This window comes from Manacus vitellinus, unplaced genomic scaffold, assembly GCF_001715985.3.
Source record: "Manacus vitellinus isolate BGI_N305 unplaced genomic scaffold, ASM171598v3 scaffold_24_pilon, whole genome shotgun sequence".
Taxonomy (NCBI): Eukaryota; Metazoa; Chordata; class Aves; order Passeriformes; family Pipridae; genus Manacus; species Manacus vitellinus.
The window spans coordinates 10193426-10210674 of NW_021939798.1; the positions used below are offsets into that span (position 1 = coordinate 10193426).

The window sequence follows — 17249 nt, forward strand, 5'->3', positions numbered from 1 at the left end:
TGTTGCCTCTGTGCCCTGAGTTTCTCTGCTGCTGCCTCAGCAGGATAAAACCCGTGATGTGCCTTCGGTGACTTGTCATTTCTGAAAGGTGTTTTGACTGAATCTCTTTTTTTCCCCCTTTCCAAAGCTGATCCCGGGATCAACATATCTTACTGCATATTAATAAGCTGCTGCCACGGTCCCTGTACCAGGTAACTTTCTTTGTATTTCATCAAAAATGCCCTGAGAAGTTCTTTCCTGTTTCTTTAGATCTCACAGTGTTAATTTCCTTAGGAAAAAAAAATATATGAAATGCCTGTATGTATATATATGTGTAACACATATATGTATGTTTATATATATATATGTAAATATATGTTTAAAAATGGTTCTGTAACCTTGTGGTTGGTTGATCTGGGCTAGACACTAAGTGCCCACCAAAGCTGCTCCATCACTCCCCTCCTCATTTGGACAAGGGAAGGAAAATACAAGGAAGGGCTCATGGATTGAGATAAGTCACCAGTTGCCATCACAGGCAAAACAGACTCGACTTGAGGAGGTTGGTGATAAATTAAACCAATCAAATTGGAGTAGGATAATGAGAAATAAAGCCAAATCTTACTAACACCTTCCTGCCCTCCTCCCTTCTGGGGGCTGCAGGTGGATCTCTGTACCCTGGACTTCCACAGGCTGCAGGCGGATCTTTGTCCCTGTGGACCTCCATGGGCTTCAGGGGAATCCCTTTTCCAGCTTGTGGAGCACCTCCTGCACTGACCTTGGGGTCTGTAGGGCTGTTTCTCTCAAATATTCCCACTTCTTTCTCCAGCTGAAGTATCCATTTCCCCCTGTCTCCCTAAATACATTATCTCAGAGGCTCTACCACTGTCCCTGGTGGGCTCATCCTTGGCCAGGGGCAGTTTCATCTTGGAGATATCAGGAATTGGCTCCATTGGACATGGGGGAAACATCCAACAGCTTCTCACAGAAGTCTCCCAGTAGCCCCCCCACTATCAAACCCAATACAAACCTGAAAGGGGGGAAAAAACTGCCTACAAACATTTTTGGAAGTGTCTCAGCTGCCTCCATAATGTCTTTTAAAAACCTGGCACCATCACAGATGTGTTCAAAGCTGTACTCTTCATTATTTATAGTTGAAAAAGTATTTTTGGGTTTGCAGTGTAGCCATGAAATAAGTTATGAAGGAGGGACCAGTTTAAACCGGAGAGGGGGTTTTTAGGAGTGATGCTTCTAATTCCATAACTTCCGTTAGCAGGCTCTGCCTTGGCATTTGGAGAACTGGCTCTGGCTTCAACCTTAACATGTTTCACTTCCGAATACTTCCCATTCTGGCCTCTCAGATTTCCAGCTTCCACCCACCTCTCTCCTGGCCACCATCCCCCTGACCCCACACAGACCTCTCTGGTGGGATCCTCCAGCCCTACAAGATACTCAGTTTAAGCAGCAGAAACTTCAGGTGGAATCTTCCCTGACTTGGAGTGCTCACAGGGCTTGGGTTGTTGAAGCTTTTTCAGCTGAACCAAATAAGTTCCCAACCTTTCACAGTTTAGCTTAGTTACTGCTCTGGCAGGTAAAGGTGGTTTTATGCTGTGATATCAGCAAGATAAAGCAGCATAACTTTCTTTGAGGCAGCTGCATCTTTGTTTCCACTCGTTATTTAACCTTCTCTTTCTCTTCCCTTCAGCAATGGCAGCTTCCAGCAGCAGCAGCAGCGAGGAGGAGCGTAGCCTTCGGGAATGTGAACTTTACATCCAAAAACACAACATCCAGCAGCTTCTGAAGGATTGCATTGTACAGTTATGCACAGTCAGACCTGAGAGACCCATGGGATTCATCAGAGAGTACTTTGAAAGATTGGAGAAGGTAAAAAATACAGGATGGGAGGGAAGGAGAGTGGAACAACCTGAATTTAAATCTACCCTCGTGATTTAGGGGCTGAGCTGCAGATTTGACCAGTGTCCGTGTGCTGGCTGTTTGAAATTGGAAATGGTGCTTTTGGAAAAGAAATGATGTTTTCCAGTAGTTTGTACACCTCTGTCATACCAAAGCATGTAGGACAGAGCATAAGCTGAGAAGGAGACTTATCCAGCTGGGATGCAGATGTAATGCCAGTCCAGTGCTTACTCATAGGAGCTGATTGTCAGCGTGCACGAGGGTGTCTGTGGCTGGATGACTGTGGAGTCTGACCTTGGATGGACACTGCTGATGTCATTTGGCTTCTTACATTGAGACAACTGGTTTCCAGTAATTGGGGTAGAGCACAGAAGTGGTGCCAGTGGCATTATCCAGGCCTAGTGAAGTCAAATAGAAGTATTTGCATTCCAGATCTCTGGAAGAGAGAGCCTGTTCCTGCCTTCTCTAGGGAGTTCAGTGTTCTGCTTTGTTGTTCCTCTTGCATTTGTCCTGAGATCTCTTTGGTGGTTTTGTTGTTGTTGTTGTTGTTGTTGTTGTAAGCATTCTGGGATGTTGAGAATGGGAACCATTCACAGTTGAAACAGTGATTTCCCATTCTTTTGAGCTGTTAAATTTTATATATTGATATCCAGGCAGGTTGGAAAAGAAGCTGCAATGGAAATGGAAAGTTTAAAGTCTTGTGCAGAGGAAAGGTTGGGTACAATGACTGTACTCAGAATATGGGATTTGTAAATAATGCAGCTGTGACCTTGTACAGCAGTGTTTGCAAGTGCTGCTTTCAGTATTTGCTGTACATGGGAGTTATACCTTTTTCATATTTTTTTTTTTTAATTCTAGGTCGCTGCTAATTGCAGATGTGAATAAAAGACATTAACACTAGAGAGCATGAATATATATAGTGGAAATTGTGTTTTAATAGAAGTTTTCAAGGTAAATACTAGAAAATGACCAAAAGGTGCAAACTAACCTGCTGTAACCACAATGTATTTGAGGAACGTTTTGCTTATGAAATGAACAAAAGCTCTCACTTTCTTTTTGTGTGTGTGTGTAGTTGCAGCAGTTAATCATTAGGTTCCTAAAAATCCATTGCCTCCTTCCTCATCTTGGATTCTAGGGTTTGGAAGTACTGACAGGTTAATAATTTGTAACACATCACCACATGTATTGATATACAAACTTTTACAAAGTAAACTGCATTACTGTGCTTAGAATAAATTGTAAACCAATTCATACATGGGGATATAAAATGTAGTGGATTTATAATCAACATACAATATTTAAGATTGAAGGAAATTTAAATTTTCTTTTAGCAAGACAAGTCCAGCTCTGAATTTAATGACATATATGCTGGAATTGAGTAAGTTGATGATTTTATTCTGGTGCAAACTGGCTGTCTGTACTCCATCAGCCTACAAGGAAGCTGAAAATTAAACTGGTTAGGTCATGTTTTTTCCCCTGAAATCACTCTTACAATTTTGGTCAGGGTCTGTTATCGTGGGCTGTACAACCCAGCAGTGCTGCTGGAGCTACAAGTGAAAGTGGAGCATTTCTCTTCTTGAATTTAAAAATTGCTGCAGCTTTCTGTGGGTGATTTCCTCAGCCAGCCTGATGTGCTGCTGTGAGTTTACCCAGGTAAAATGTACCTTCACAGCTGTCAAGTAACGGAACTGAACATCCTGTGCTGGCTCCAAACTCCCTGACATCCGTGTCTGGAAAGCACAAATGCTCAGTGCTCTCATTAACCAGCTCCAACCCAGTAATTAGCTCTGGTAGAGCAAAAATGATTGAAACTGAATCTGCCTCACTTTCCAGAAGTCATGTCTGTCACATCTTTATTAAAGCAGAGCAACTTTTCAATGTGCTTTCTAAATCTGTTCAGCTGTTTTACTGTGTCTCCACCTCAGTTTCATCCAGTCTGTTTTTTCAAGATTGACTTTTGAGGGAACACCACTGAAAGCTGAAGTGAGGCTGCTATTTTCCCCTCTGTTCTCCTGACAAGTCATCTCTCCCACTGCACACAAACAGAGCTGATTCATTGGCATGTTATTAAAATACGTCGCAGACATTTAAACACACTTCAGAATTTCTGTTCAGAAACATTAAAATTGCTTGCCTCCAAGGTTGTTACAGCTACTACAGGAATTCAAATATCCTCTTCTGGGTTATGAGAGCTGTTAGGTGAATCCAGTTACTACACATTGATTGTATAAATGGTTTTGTTTTATCTGGTTTGGTGGACTAAGGCCTCTGGTTTTTTTTTTGCTGTGCCAATGTCTGGTAATACCAATACATGCTAAAAGCTCTAATAGCTCCCCAGTGCTGGGCTTGGCTGTGTGATGTAGCTTCAGCTATGGACATTTAATGTAGAGATCAATAGTGCAGCCTGGCAGATGAATCCTGGATATTGGACATGATTGTCCTCTGAAATAAGTGCATATGTGCAGTACAGTTATGTGCATATTAGGCTTTAGAGAACGCTGGAATTAGGAAATATGAGATTTTAGGGTGTCACTCCATGGCACAGGGTAGTCTTGCAATGTATGATGTGAATATCTGGAGATTTACAGTTTAGTTGACTTGGTGGTGTTTGGACTTGATGATCTTGGAGATCTTTTTCATCATATTTTCTGGTTCTGTTCTATGATTTGTCTCATCCAGGGAAAACCTTCCTCTTGGTCAGTGTGTAAATAGACTACTTAGAATAGCAGGTATATTCTAAATGAATACATTCTTACCCACCTCTAACTTGTTTCTGTGTCCATGCCCTACCTTAATATACTAAAAGGAAGTATGTTAATGTTAAATTTTGTATCAGGCAGAAGTTACCAGTTGTATTTTTTCTGTCAGTGCAGTTTTCTTGCCCTGAGTGGGGCATTGCCCTGGTGAGTCTCTTGAGCCGTGTTTGGATACACAGCTCCCTCACTAAATGCTGCTGAAGTGCTTCAATCTCTGATCACAATAGTTAATATTTTATGTGATACTGGGAAAAACACAGCAGCTGGTATTCACTTTTTAAGTGTGTGTCCTTTTTTGTGTATGTGAACAAACATGTTTCTGTGGTTGATGGTGTTTTCCACTCTGGAGAGGCAGTTTAAACCAAACACTTATTACTGCTCAGGCTATTTTTAATTTCATCTCTGTCGAGACTTGTTCCTCTAAAACCAGAGGATAGAAACAAGTTCTAAAATACCTTTTGCTCCCACCGTGCTGAAATGTGGCACCATTTTATCAATGGGCAGAAAGCAGGAAGTGAAACGTGAGTCGATGGAGCAGCACTTGCTCCTTGGCTCCGGGAGAGCTGGAATGTAAATCCGGGAATGGTTTCCTGATGGCCCTTCCCTCAGTGGTGTTGTTATCCATGGCCTCCCTGCACCTCCGGAGCCAGGCAGCTCTGCCCAGCTGGGATCAAGGACGCTGGGACAAACCCAGCTTTTACAAGGGCTGGAGCTCTTGGAGAACAGAAGACTCCTTGTTCTTTTACAGAATGTCCCAAAACTCTGTTTCCTAATGCTGGGAGTGTCATCTGAGCTGTTATGGTGCAAATGCTCTGACTGCAGGGGTGGATGATTTTGTTTTTAATCTGATTTTAGTTGATTAAGGTGAATCTTCTGAAGAATCAAATTTCTGTGTGACAAGTTAGACTTTCTTTTATTGTAAGTACCCTGGTCTTCTACAGTATCACTGCAACATGACAGGTAACTGAGGGAAATAAGGAAAACATATAATGCTGTGCAAAGTTGACAAATCTGTGGCTTCCATAAAAAAAAATCCAAGCCTGGCCTTCAGCATCCTTCCTCCAGCTCTTCTGTAAGTGCTGTTGGTGTTTCTTTCTCCTAAAATAAACATTGGTTAATGAGTATCAAGTTGGTCCATGACTCAAACCTGTTTCAAAAGCTTCTCATGTAACGTGGATTTCTGAGGAATTGCTCCTCTGTCTTTCAAATCCCAAAAGGCTTCAACACCTCTCAGCTGAGGGAGGAACTGTGGGGTTTGCAGCTGGGGAGGTGCCTCCAGCATTTGGGGAATGTCTTCATCAGAAAGGTGATGGCAATGTCTTGGCAGAAAGTAGAATCGACTTGTTTACACTGATAGTTTAATAAATTAAGTATGACTGACTGAAAGAAACACCATTGTGACATGACTGTTATGAATGAGAGGCATATCCACCATCTATTTTGGAAGGCCTTTGATCTTGGATGCTGCAGTCTCCTGTTTGCCTTAATGTGGGAATAATAGTACACAGGAAGCTCCCTCGGGTTGGCAGGAGAAACTGGAACATGATATATGACTGCCTTTTTTTTTTTCTTTTTTTTTTTTTCTTTGCTGGATTAAGTGACACAAACATGTCTCCCTTCCTGTTTAGGAGGAAACAAAGCAGTTGTTGAATCAGCTGAAGTCTGGTTCTCGCTCAGACTCCCGGGAGGATGAAATCTCTCCTCCTCCTCCTCTGAACCCTGTGGTGAAGTATCGATCACGACGTGGGGCCATCAGTGCAGAAGTCTACACAGAAGAGGATGCTGCATCTTATGTTAGAAAGGTGTCTAAAAGGCTTTTAAACGTTGCTAGGAATTACATCTGCAGGCCAAGGGTTTATCTGAACCCGCCTTCTACCCAGAGTATTAAATAAATAAGTAAATAAAAAGCAGACTTCTGTGGATAGAATAAATTGTCTACAGTTAAAACATTTATGCATTGCTTAGACCTGTTGCCTTTGAAGTGATATATAATTAGATGCACATATATATATATTATATATAAACAAAGTGTTTCAACAGCTGCACTGACATAAATTTGGCCTAATGGCAGAGCAGACTTGCTGCTATTCACAGGAAAACACTGGTTGAACAGATACTTGTCCTCTTGCAAAAAAACTTATAAGCTGAGAATGGGATGATGATTTTACAGATGCATAACATAATAGAAGATTCTATTTATGTGGTCAAACTGGCTGTGAACATTGACTGTGTTTGGGTTTATATCTATAGTGCTTGGAAGAAACTGGAAGTACTCAGGCAGTGTTTTGTAGCTGTTGAAATAATTTATTTACCTTGTGAAATGCACAAATTTGTCATGAAAAAATGAATCAGTTGCTTTTTTCTGACAATGTCCTAGGTTATTCCAAAAGATTATAAGACTATGGCTGCTTTGGCAAAAGCTATTGAGAAGAATGTGCTGTTCACCCATCTCGACGATAACGAAAGAAGGTAGGAGGGAATCTTTGGAGTGTTAAAAACGTTTCTGGAAGGGCAAACTTCAGAATGGATGTGTCACAGTGTCCAAAACTGCACAGCCAATGGTCAGTGTAACCATACAGAGGCTACAGGAGCAGTTTTGGTGGGTGGGGGGTACAGGTGGAGGATGTGAATGTGTGGAGTTGTCCAGGCTTTTGTCTAATTTTGGTGTCCTCTCCTTCAGTGACATCTTTGATGCCATGTTCCCTGTCACTTACATCGCAGGAGAGACTGTCATACAACAAGGTAAGTCACAGTGTTTGCACTGGTGAATGATTTGAGGATGGGGAGCAGACTCTGGCCTGGTGCTCTTGTTAGTTTTTGGGGTTTTTTGAAATACAAAAACACTGTCTGGCTGCAGTGACCCTTTCTTGTGTTCCCTGAAGCACAGCTCATACTGAAGTGAATGGAGCAAGGATGTGGTTTCATTGCATTTATTATCTGTTGGAATATCATTTGATGACTCTGTAGAACATGTTATGTCAGTTTATGGATCCAGTACTCCTGGAATTGCTGCTGATCTCCCAGATACCAGTAGATGTCCCCTTTCACAGGGCTGTGAGGAGTGTGAAAGCAGCAAAATGTGAAATTTCACCCTGCAAGCTGTGCAAAAATGTGTCATCCTTATTGGAGTCTAAACATCACAGTTGTCAGAGATGACAGTTCTGTGAAATGTGAATGTTTGCAGAGATTTACTCCTTTTAGTGTGTATTCAATTTTTTTCCTTCTTTAGGTGATGAAGGTGATAACTTCTACGTTGTTGATCAAGGAGAAATGGATGTAAGCATTATTGGTAGTTTATTAATGATATACTCATTCCTACCAGAAGAATACTCTGATATTTGCAGGCCTTTTCTACAGGCACTGCCTTTAGCAACTTCTCTCATACTTGTAGAAGCTTATTTTACTCCTTAATGGCTCAGTCTGGCTCCACAGACTGTGAGTTGGGTTGGGTTTGAAAATGAGTGATTTGGATACGGACACAGTAGAAGTGTTTTACAAGTGCAGGGTGGAGTCTGGCTGAGGTGTGGGACAGGCTTTTTATTTTCCAGTCCAGCTAATTTGTAGCTCTCTCTGACAGAGACCTTGTTGGGATTTTATTTCCTATCAAAGGGTCTCAGGAGTTCACATGGGTAGAGTCTGTGAATGTGATGTAGGAGAGACAAAGAAAGTAAAAATGGGGCTGGGAGTGCTGATAAAGCCCTGGAATGGTCAGGGGTACAGATGTGGGAATTTCCCTGTACTGTAAACAGAGGGCAACAGGGACATGGGGTGTCTCTGACCACAGGATGCTCTGCCTTTCAGGTTTATGTGAACAGTGAGTGGGCCACCAGTGTTGGTGAGGGTGGGAGCTTTGGAGAACTTGCCCTCATTTATGGAACCCCTCGTGCTGCAACCGTCAAAGCCAAGACGAACGTGAAGTTGTGGGGCATCGACAGAGACAGCTACAGGAGGATCCTGATGGCAAGTACCCTTCAGAACCTGGAATTGTGCTTTTTGGGTTGACTTACGCTGGTCATCTGACCTTCTGCCTGTGCCTGTCCTTTGCTGGAATTATTTATTCCAAATCCTGCTATCTCTTTTGTAATCAGAAAGCTGATTACTCAACATGCATCCCTCAGGCACAGGGCAAGGGAGAATCTTGCATTAGTGAGCAAAACAATACCAGTGCAGTATTAAGTGAGAATGTAACAAGGCTGCAGTAAATGCTGGGTACTTTATCAATGTTGCTCAACTGAAACATTACTGAAATAACTTAATTTCAAAACACTTAATCTTGTGGGTTTGGGGGTCTGTGAGACAGGATGCAGTATGTCTGGTTAAATTTATTTTTGTCCTGAGTTTTATTTGAAGCAGAAAGAAAACTTACTTTGCGTGCTTGGTTTTTACTTTTTTTTTTTTTTTTTTTTGTAGGGAAATACTTTGAGAAAGAGAAATATGTATGAGAAATTCCTTAGTAAAGTATCTATATTGGGTAAGTGAGAAGATTTTTGTTCTGAAGTGGAATAAATTGTAATGAAGCTGTTACCCAACATTATGATGATTACAGGCTGTTGTGATTATTCATTACAAGTGGCTGCAAACCCTGCATTGCTTTTCTGCGTCAGTCCAAAATGACACTTAATTCAGATCTTGATATCTGATGCACAAATGTAGCCAGAAATACCTTGACCTCTGTATAAATACAGAGCAAAAAGTGTGATTTGTGCCTTGAGAAGACACTCTGTTAATGAACTGTTAACTCTGTAGAATCTCTGGACAAGTGGGAGCGTCTCACTGTAGCTGATGCTTTGGAACCGGTACAGTTTGAGGATGGGCAGAAGATTGTGGTCCAGGGAGAGCCAGGAGATGAGTTCTTCATTATCTTGGAGGTAAGTGAGGTCAAAATTAAAAGCTCAGAACTTGACTTTTTTTTTTTTTTTTTAATTCTGTCCCTAAACAAACACTTGGAGAAGAACAAAACACAAGAATGTCCTTACAGAGGATCCCTAAAGAAATATCTTCTTGCTGGACATGCAAAAGCTTATATTTAGTTTTGCTATTTTTACAAATGGCACTTCCAGGGAAAAAGTAACAAGTTTCTGGCTGAAACCAGTTTTAATTTCTCAGCATAGTAGAGACCTGTTCTGGATAGTCATTAATATCTTGCTAGAGGTTTCATTGTCTTCTGTCTGGTGTTTTTTGGGAGTTTTTTCCTAGTCATACTATTCTTACTGTTATGAGGAAAACCAGGAAGAAATTGGTGCTGTGGACATATAAACACCCAAGACATTTTATACTTAGAGAGGAGGAAGGAGCAGCTGCTCTTACAGAGCAGTTGGGTGAACTGTGCAAGGACTATGAAGTGGCTTTTTAACTGAGGCATTGTAACAGTTATTTCTACAAAGCAGCTGATTCTGGGTGGATTTCAGTGTTTTGAGTTGATTGGAATTAAACAGTTTATTGGAGTTAATGTTGGAGTTTATTGGAATGAAACAGTTCCAGCTGTTTGACTGCTGTGGTTTGGTTGTTGCAGGGCACAGCTGCAGTGTTACAGCGTCGGTCAGAAAACGAAGAGTTTGTGGAAGTGGGCAGGCTGGGACCTTCTGATTACTTTGGTGAGTTCCACAGTGACAACTGTGGTAACATCATTTTACCTGTGCTGTGTGGATGGTAGAGATGAGATGGATTTGCTTAATTACCTCTTAGGACTCTTGTGGTTTCTCCCAGTGTCAGGTGAGTACCAGAGTCACTTGGCATTCAGGTGTGCACACAGATCACAGGATGTGATTGTTCCAGAGTACTTTTCTGTAGCAGAGGCCTGGTGGTGATTTGGTCTGACCTCCCTGCCATGAGCAGAGCTAAATTTGAAATTGCATCATTGTCCTCAGGGCTGTGTCCAGTTGAGTCTCTTGTGTCTCCAGGGATGGAGATCCCACAACCTCTCTGGGCAATTTCTTTTGCTGTTTAACCAGTCGTGTTGTGAAGAGTTTTTTTTCTCTTTATGCCTGGCAAGAATTTCCTGTTCTGCAGCTTGTTGCTTTCTCTCTGCCTTTCACTGTGCAGGGAGCAGTGTGGGTTTGTCTTTGTAGTCACTCATTATGTAGCAGAGCACAGCAATAAGATAATCAGATTCCCTCCTTAGCCTTCTCTCCTCCAGGTCAGAAAACAACCTGGTCAGAACCTACAATTGAATGGTTAAATACTGCCCTCTCCCCCCCTCTCTCAAAACCCCTAACTTTTTGTCTCATGTTTAAGGTAGTTCCTCTCTCCTTAGTCCTCTTTCCCCTTGCTAAAACCTTTTGATTGTCCAGGTTTTCAGCTCTTTAGATGATAAAATCAGCAAGTTCTCTGTTGCAAGGCCTGAAGTGGGATGGACTCAGGTGCACTGGCTCTGCCCAAAGCTCTGCTTAGCTCAGGATCTAGGACTAGACTTCATTCTGTGTATGTCATTTCAGTATTTTCTGATATTTCCCACGATGTTCTCCTGAGTTTCCCACTCCTGAACTAAATAATATCCCAGCCATCGTGTTCAGGTGCTGCAGAGCTGTCCCCTCAGGGGTTTAACTCTCCCTTAGAACCTCCTTATCCTTTAGCAAGCCTGTTTTTTGGAGGCCAGTGAGTTCAGGAGCTTTAATTGGGCACAGAGGAAAAGTTTTTTTTCTCATTTTTTTTGAACATCCCTTCTGATAACACAGTATTTTCCAAGGAGCACTGAGTTCTCTCCTCAGTCCTGAACATGAAGAGAACCAGCTCAACTGCTTAAATACAAGCAATCCAACCCAAAAGTTGCTGCTGTGGTTTCTTCCACTCTGTTGCTGGGATTGTTGGGGGTTGTTATCACCAACAGAAACAGGGGCTTGTTGAAAACTTCATTTCCAAATATGTTGTTTAGCAGTTGAGACAAAGCTTTTGGCATGTTTGTGCAAAACTTATGAAATGGGAATCCAGTGAGACTTCAAGTATCTCGTCTTCCACAGCCCCATGGTGAAGTCCAATTCTTTATTTTGGCCACCTGTGGGTTAAAGGCTTGTCTTGTGCATTAGTGGGTTTTTTGTTTGTTTGTTTACTTCAATCCCATGGTTGTGTTGCCCTAAGTTTCCTAGAAATACCAGGACCGAGCAGTAACATTCTTTACCTGTTAGAAAAATAATTACTTGTTGACTAGGAAAATTACGTGGTAAATTGAAACATGACCTTTTCTCAGACAGAACCAGTGCTGAAAATTCTTTAGGCTTTCTTCAGAGAGACTTGAATGTGGACAGGGTTACTAATAACAAAATCATCGAGTAGTTCTTTTAAACAATTGCTTTTAACGTGACCACACAGACAGTCGTTCTGAGCGGCGTCGAAGCGGGAATTACCTTCCCTGCACTTTGCAGTGCAACAGGGGGGTTTCTTTGCCTGCTGGTTTGTGACACTGTCCCCACTTTCTGCTGTCCCAGGTGAGATTGCTCTGCTGATGAACCGTCCTCGTGCTGCCACAGTTGTCGCTCGGGGCCCCTTGAAATGTGTGAAGCTGGACCGGCCCCGCTTCGAGCGTGTCCTGGGCCCCTGCTCGGACATTCTCAAGAGGAACATCCAGCAGTACAACAGTTTTGTATCACTGTCTGTCTGAAACCTTCCTCCCTGTCCAAGCCATGCTTCACGAATGCAGACTGCTTTATTTCCCCTTGTGCAGAGCCACGTTGCCACTGGCATTTGCAGCTTTCCTGTCTGGTTTAAAAAAAAAAAAAAAAAAAAAAAAAAGAGAGAGAGAGAAAGGAAAAAAAAAATAAGATAAAAAAATTAACTGCTTATCATGGCACTGTCATTAATTTAGGGCATATTATTTCTGTGCTCTCTGTCCCATTAAATTAATAGCAAAAGTTCTATGGAGACGTTTTGCTTCTCTCTGTGCACCAGTGTCCAACTCAGGCCAGTGCAGCCTTGCTTCAGGGAGGGAGAGACCTCCTGGCACCATGCCATTGCCATAGAGAAAGGAGGTGACAGGAAAGGGAGGGGAAAAGAATCCTTGTAAAGGTGTTTCTCAAATTGTTGGACAGGTTTTAAGGCTGTGGTCATCACCTGCTGTATTTCTTTTCACATGAGAACTTGCCCTTGTAATTGAGCTTCTTGGGGCTTGGGGTTTTCTGGGTTTCTTTTTTTTTTTTTGTTTTGTTTTGTTTTTCATTTTCTGGGTACTGTAATCCTGGGTTCAATCGTGAGGCATCAGCTGCTAAGAAAGCCACAGTTGGAATTTACCAGTATAATTGTACCTGTGTCCACTGGTTTAAGATTGCTTAGTTCTGTTTTTGTCAAGTGTAAATCAAAAGCTTTCAAAGTTAATAGTTCTGGTGAACTACTGCAGTTGTTAATTCATTTGCTGACTTGCTGCACCTGATCTTTTTCTCTTGTTGTTCCTTCAGCCATAGATTTGCCATTTAAAACTCTTCCTGTTCCAAGTGGCAAGAACCAAATGTTACATTCAATGCCTGACTGGTCTCTAGTTCATAGATTGGTGTAAGAATGTGCAGCTGTCCAGCTGTTAGTAATGTTTTGAGTGCTTAGATTGGTGTAGAAGTTGAAAGCAAACATTTGATTTTCCCTGTGACTTGTTTTGTTAATCCTCAGTTGACTTTAAAAATAATCATCATCAGTTCAGGTGACCCTTTGTTACCAGGGAAAAATAAATGCTGAGTATTTCTGGCCAGCATCAGTTGCAGGTGGCTGGTCTGTAGAGATCCATCATTCTTGGTAGAGAATGTGAGGCAGAAAAACTGAATGTTTTAACTTTCCTGCAACACTCCGTTGTTTTAAGTTTTTAAACCTGTCGATTCATCATTTTTTTTTTTTTAAATGGTTCATTATAAACCTAGTTTGAATCCAAGAAGTCTTTGGATTTCTTTTCTTGCTTATGGAATTTCCACCACACGTGTTTCATACTCCTTTTTTTTTTTTTTTTTTTATTTTTTCTTTCCCCAAGTTCAATCTGTTGCAGAGTCTTAAATGTATTTCAGTATTTCCCAGCTTCGTGTTCCATTACTCTGTGTGCACCAAGACTTCCCAAAAGTTTTTACTGAATTCCACGGTTCAATAACTGTAGGCAATTTTTAAGGTTTCCTTTAAACTGTAATTTATATAAAGTAGCATAGGTTTGTATTTGGGAGTGACAGCAAGCAGTTTGGCATTTGTTGTGCAACTACTCTAACGATGGAGCCCTCCTTTTATTTCCTTTCTGAGGTGATAGGGATTCAAATCCAACATTCTCCCAGGCATGTAGAGAATCAGGAAGAGTCTGCTTGTTGATGCAGAATAATACTGAAGGTATCAAGCCTTTACAAAAGGTTTCAGAGCATTTCTGAACCTGAAATCCCAGGAAGGGGATTGAAATGCTTGTGGTTTTGAGTTCTCTATTCAGGAGATGTTGAGTAGAGGATTTCTGCCAGAGTCCTTAAGGAATAAGCAAAAGCTACCTTTTTTTGGTTCTTTGTTTTCTTTGTTTTTGGTAAAAAATTTTTTCTTTAGTTTTGACTCTCTGCAGGATTTTTCTTCATATGTGTTCTTTGTGTTACATTAAAGCACCAAAAACTGTGTAAACCAGTTAGAGCTCCACAGAAAAAAAAAAATGCACATTTTTTTTATATAAGGCTTTCTAATCAAGTTTCACTACTGCATCTTTTTAGCTTGCTGTTTACTCCCTTTTGTAGTTTTACCTACAAGATTTTAAGATAAATCAGCTAAGTCTGAGTTAAATATTAAACACAGTTATAGCTTTACCTTTGTGTGCAATTTCAATATGTTGGAAACCACAATTGGCATAGTTTTGCCTTAGCTAACATTCAGGGCTTTAGAAGTAATTTTTTGCTAGTCTATCTTCAGCAAATTGATGAAGTCTATTGCCCTAGGAAGCTATAGTCAACCAGAGGACCATTTTTGTATTGTTACCTGACTCTATAAGTCTGATTTACTGTATGTGCTAATATATTATATTATATTCCTTTTGTTATAGATTGTCCTAATGGCAGGTAAAGCAATAAAATGATTTAAATTCTTAAATGCAATCAGCCTCTCTTATTTTCTTCCCATCCCTGCATTGTGTTTTCCCTTGGCTTTAGAGGATGTGTCATGAATGAGGCAGTAGAAACTAAGCAGCTTAATGGATTAGTTTGGTGTTAACTCCACAGGGTTGAGTCCAGGTCCTGAACCTTCCCCTCGGAGCCTGTGGAGAGCTTGGTCTCCATGTGCCAGCCTGGGAATTCCTCTGGAGCTCTGGCATGACTGATTTTTGCAGTGAGAAGGCCCCTGTGTCTGGTTTGAGTGTCTCAGCCACTTGTGCTGCTTTGAGCTCTTCCCGTTGGTGATTCCCAGCCCAGACACGATTACTGGAGCTCAGAAGCTGCCCTAAGTTGGCCACTCCCATCTCTGAAAACCCTTAATGAAGGTTTGGAGCACGGGGTGATTAATCATGGACGAGTTCTGGTGGGCAGACAGTGGGAAGGGGAAGAGGGGGATTTTCAGCCGTGATGAAGTAGGGAAACATTTGAAGAGTGGTGACCTGAAGCAGCTCAGCCTGGATGTGTTTTACATCCAGCTCTGAGAAAGCTGGATCCTGACTGGATCACCTGAGTTTGAAGATACATTAAAAATGTATCTATAATGTAAAAGAAAGTGAAAATGAGAAGAAAGCAACCTTGCAACCCTGTTAGTGTAGCAGCCATTCAAATATCCATGGGTTTGCTTCCTTCACCCTGTCTTCTCTTTCCACATCCCCTTGATTGAAGAAAAACCAGGCTGAAACCAGGATTTTTATTACCTAAAAAACCCAGGCTGAAAGCAGAACGTTTATCACCTAAAGTGAAACTTGAAAACCTCCACTTCCAGCCTTATAACTATACACTATATAACTATAATGTTACTTTTAAGCTTATCTTCTGTTGCCACGTTTTTCCTGTTGGAGCAGCCAAGTCACCATCCCCTGACAACAACTGAGTTAATATTGGGCTCATCCTGTGTGTTGAGAGCACAAAAAGTCACCGGTAGAGGGAGATAAAACTTTGGTAATTCATTGTGCTGTACTGAAAAAAACCAACACGCTGAACATGCTGAGAGGGAGTTAAATCCTCTTCATCTGTCCACAGGAGTAGAAAGGTCTGTAAGTCCCCAGTGTCAAGAATTCTGATTGAGACTGTGGAAAAGCTGGAAACTGAAATACCTACCATAACCCTTCATGCTTTTTTGGTCTCCAGTTTCTACTGCATCTCCTCAAAATGCATTGGGGGGGCAGGACACAGTTTCTATTTTCCAGGGAATTATGGCAACTTAAATAATTTTAAAGTTATCATTTAAATGATTTAAAAGGAAATGACTTGAGATAGATTCCACCCCCCCTCTTTGGCAGAATGTTTTTACCAGGAATGGGTGGGTTCCTGAATTGTAAATACAGTCGTGTGCCTCAGAGCAGTTTGATTTTTGGGGTTGTTTTTGGTTGGCTTGGTATTTTTTTCCCTTGAGGTCAAAGGCAGCACACACCTGCCTTTCTTTTGTAACCCAGACTGACTCCTCCACTCATGAGACAGGTAAAAGAAGTGGTTTTACTGCTGTGTGAGGCAATGGGCTTTGTGTGGCAGGTACAGATGGAGGTGGAGTGGGTGGATCACCGATGAAGAGACCAAGAGGCAGCACAGAGCTGATGGTGGGTAAGTGCAAGTGCTTCTTGGTCTGACCAAGCTGAGTGTTGTCTTGTCTCAGTGGCAGGCACTGCCTTTGTGAAGTAATGTTGCTCTTTTCTCACACACAGTCTTGATTACAGAACAAATAAGAGGAAAATGCTCCTGGCATCTCTTTATTCAACCCCCAGCCTCGGATCTATTTGTGTCCTTCACCAGGACCGGCATCCCCGTGCAGGCTGAGCAAACCAAGGCCGTGTGTTCCCCCACCCTCCCAAGGGCAGGACCAACTCCAGAACAGCAGATCACTGCTTTTCCACCACAGAGCTGGTGTTTGGGGTGCAAAGATCTGCTGCAGTCACACCAACACCCTGGCCAAGCAGAGCAGCTCTGGTTGAGCACCAGCACAGAAGCCCAGTATGATTCTTGAGGATCTTCTGAAGAGTTTCCCCTCCCAGTCTCTGCAAGTGTTTGCAGGTGGAAATCACCAGCTGTTAAACCTGCCACTTGCCTTGCAGGGGTTTTCCCTACCTCTGAGCACGAGTTCAGGGCTGTTTAAGTGTCCAGCTTCGCTCTGTCTGACGCAGGAGCCTGGGGCTGAGTGGTGTCGTTGGCCACCACAGTGGCTTCTCCATAGGTGTCTATGCACTTCCTCACAGCTGCCAGGATGAGCTGCAGCCGTCTGTCCAAGGCCAGGAGATGGGGCTCGGTGAGGATGGGGGCCAGGGGGTCCTGCAGGAGGGATTCCCTCATCACGTCACTGAGCCGATACTTGGGCTCGGCCAAGAGCTGGAGCCGCAGTAACGTCGTCCTCTTTATTCTGGAAAAAAAGGAATTGGACACCTCAATGCAAACCTCTTGCAGCATCCCAGGAAAAACCAGCCCCTTGGCAGCAGGGGAAGGAGGGAGGGCAGAGATGGGTGAGGAAACTTAAATATTTTTGGAACAATATCTTTCCCTTTTGGAAGGAAACGAAATT

General features: G+C 42.2%; 2 protein-coding genes across 3 annotated transcripts in view; one reads left to right on the forward strand and one right to left on the reverse strand.

Moving 5' to 3' along the window:
* On the forward strand, positions 1-14665 carry PRKAR1A (protein kinase cAMP-dependent type I regulatory subunit alpha). The gene is made up of 11 exons (XM_018073193.2): positions 1-191; positions 1682-1860; positions 6275-6448; positions 7024-7115; positions 7327-7388; positions 7876-7922; positions 8448-8606; positions 9057-9117; positions 9393-9514; positions 10159-10240; positions 12068-14665. The coding sequence occupies exons 2-11, from the start codon at positions 1684-1686 to the stop codon at positions 12238-12240; spliced, it is 1149 nt and encodes a 382-aa protein (XP_017928682.1). The 5' UTR covers positions 1-191; positions 1682-1683; the 3' UTR covers positions 12241-14665.
* The window catches only part of FAM20A (FAM20A golgi associated secretory pathway pseudokinase), a 19198-nt gene continuing 14176 nt past the window's right edge, over positions 12228-17249 (reverse strand). Inside the window, exons 11-12 of one of the 2 annotated variants that reach the window (XM_029959992.1) lie at positions 16802-17090; positions 12228-12338 (exon numbers count right to left, since the gene is read on the reverse strand). In XM_029959992.1, coding sequence (XP_029815852.1) covers positions 16826-17090 — 265 coding nt within the window. In that variant the 3' untranslated portion in view covers positions 12228-12338; positions 16802-16825. Of the gene's footprint in view, positions 12339-16419; positions 17091-17249 lie in introns of those variants that run through there. The other variant, XM_018073042.2, reaches the window with a different exon arrangement.

Coding starts and splice junctions, on each gene's coding strand:
- PRKAR1A (XM_018073193.2), top strand. CDS start 1,684: ATGGCAGCTTCCAGCAGCAGCAGCAGCGAGGAGGAGCGTAGCCTTCGG. Junction 6,449..7,023: donor CTGCATCTTATGTTAGAAAG/GTGTCTAAAAGG, acceptor ACAATGTCCTAG/GTTATTCCAAAAGATTATAA. Junction 9,118..9,392: donor TAGTAAAGTATCTATATTGG/GTAAGTGAGAAG, acceptor TTAACTCTGTAG/AATCTCTGGACAAGTGGGAG.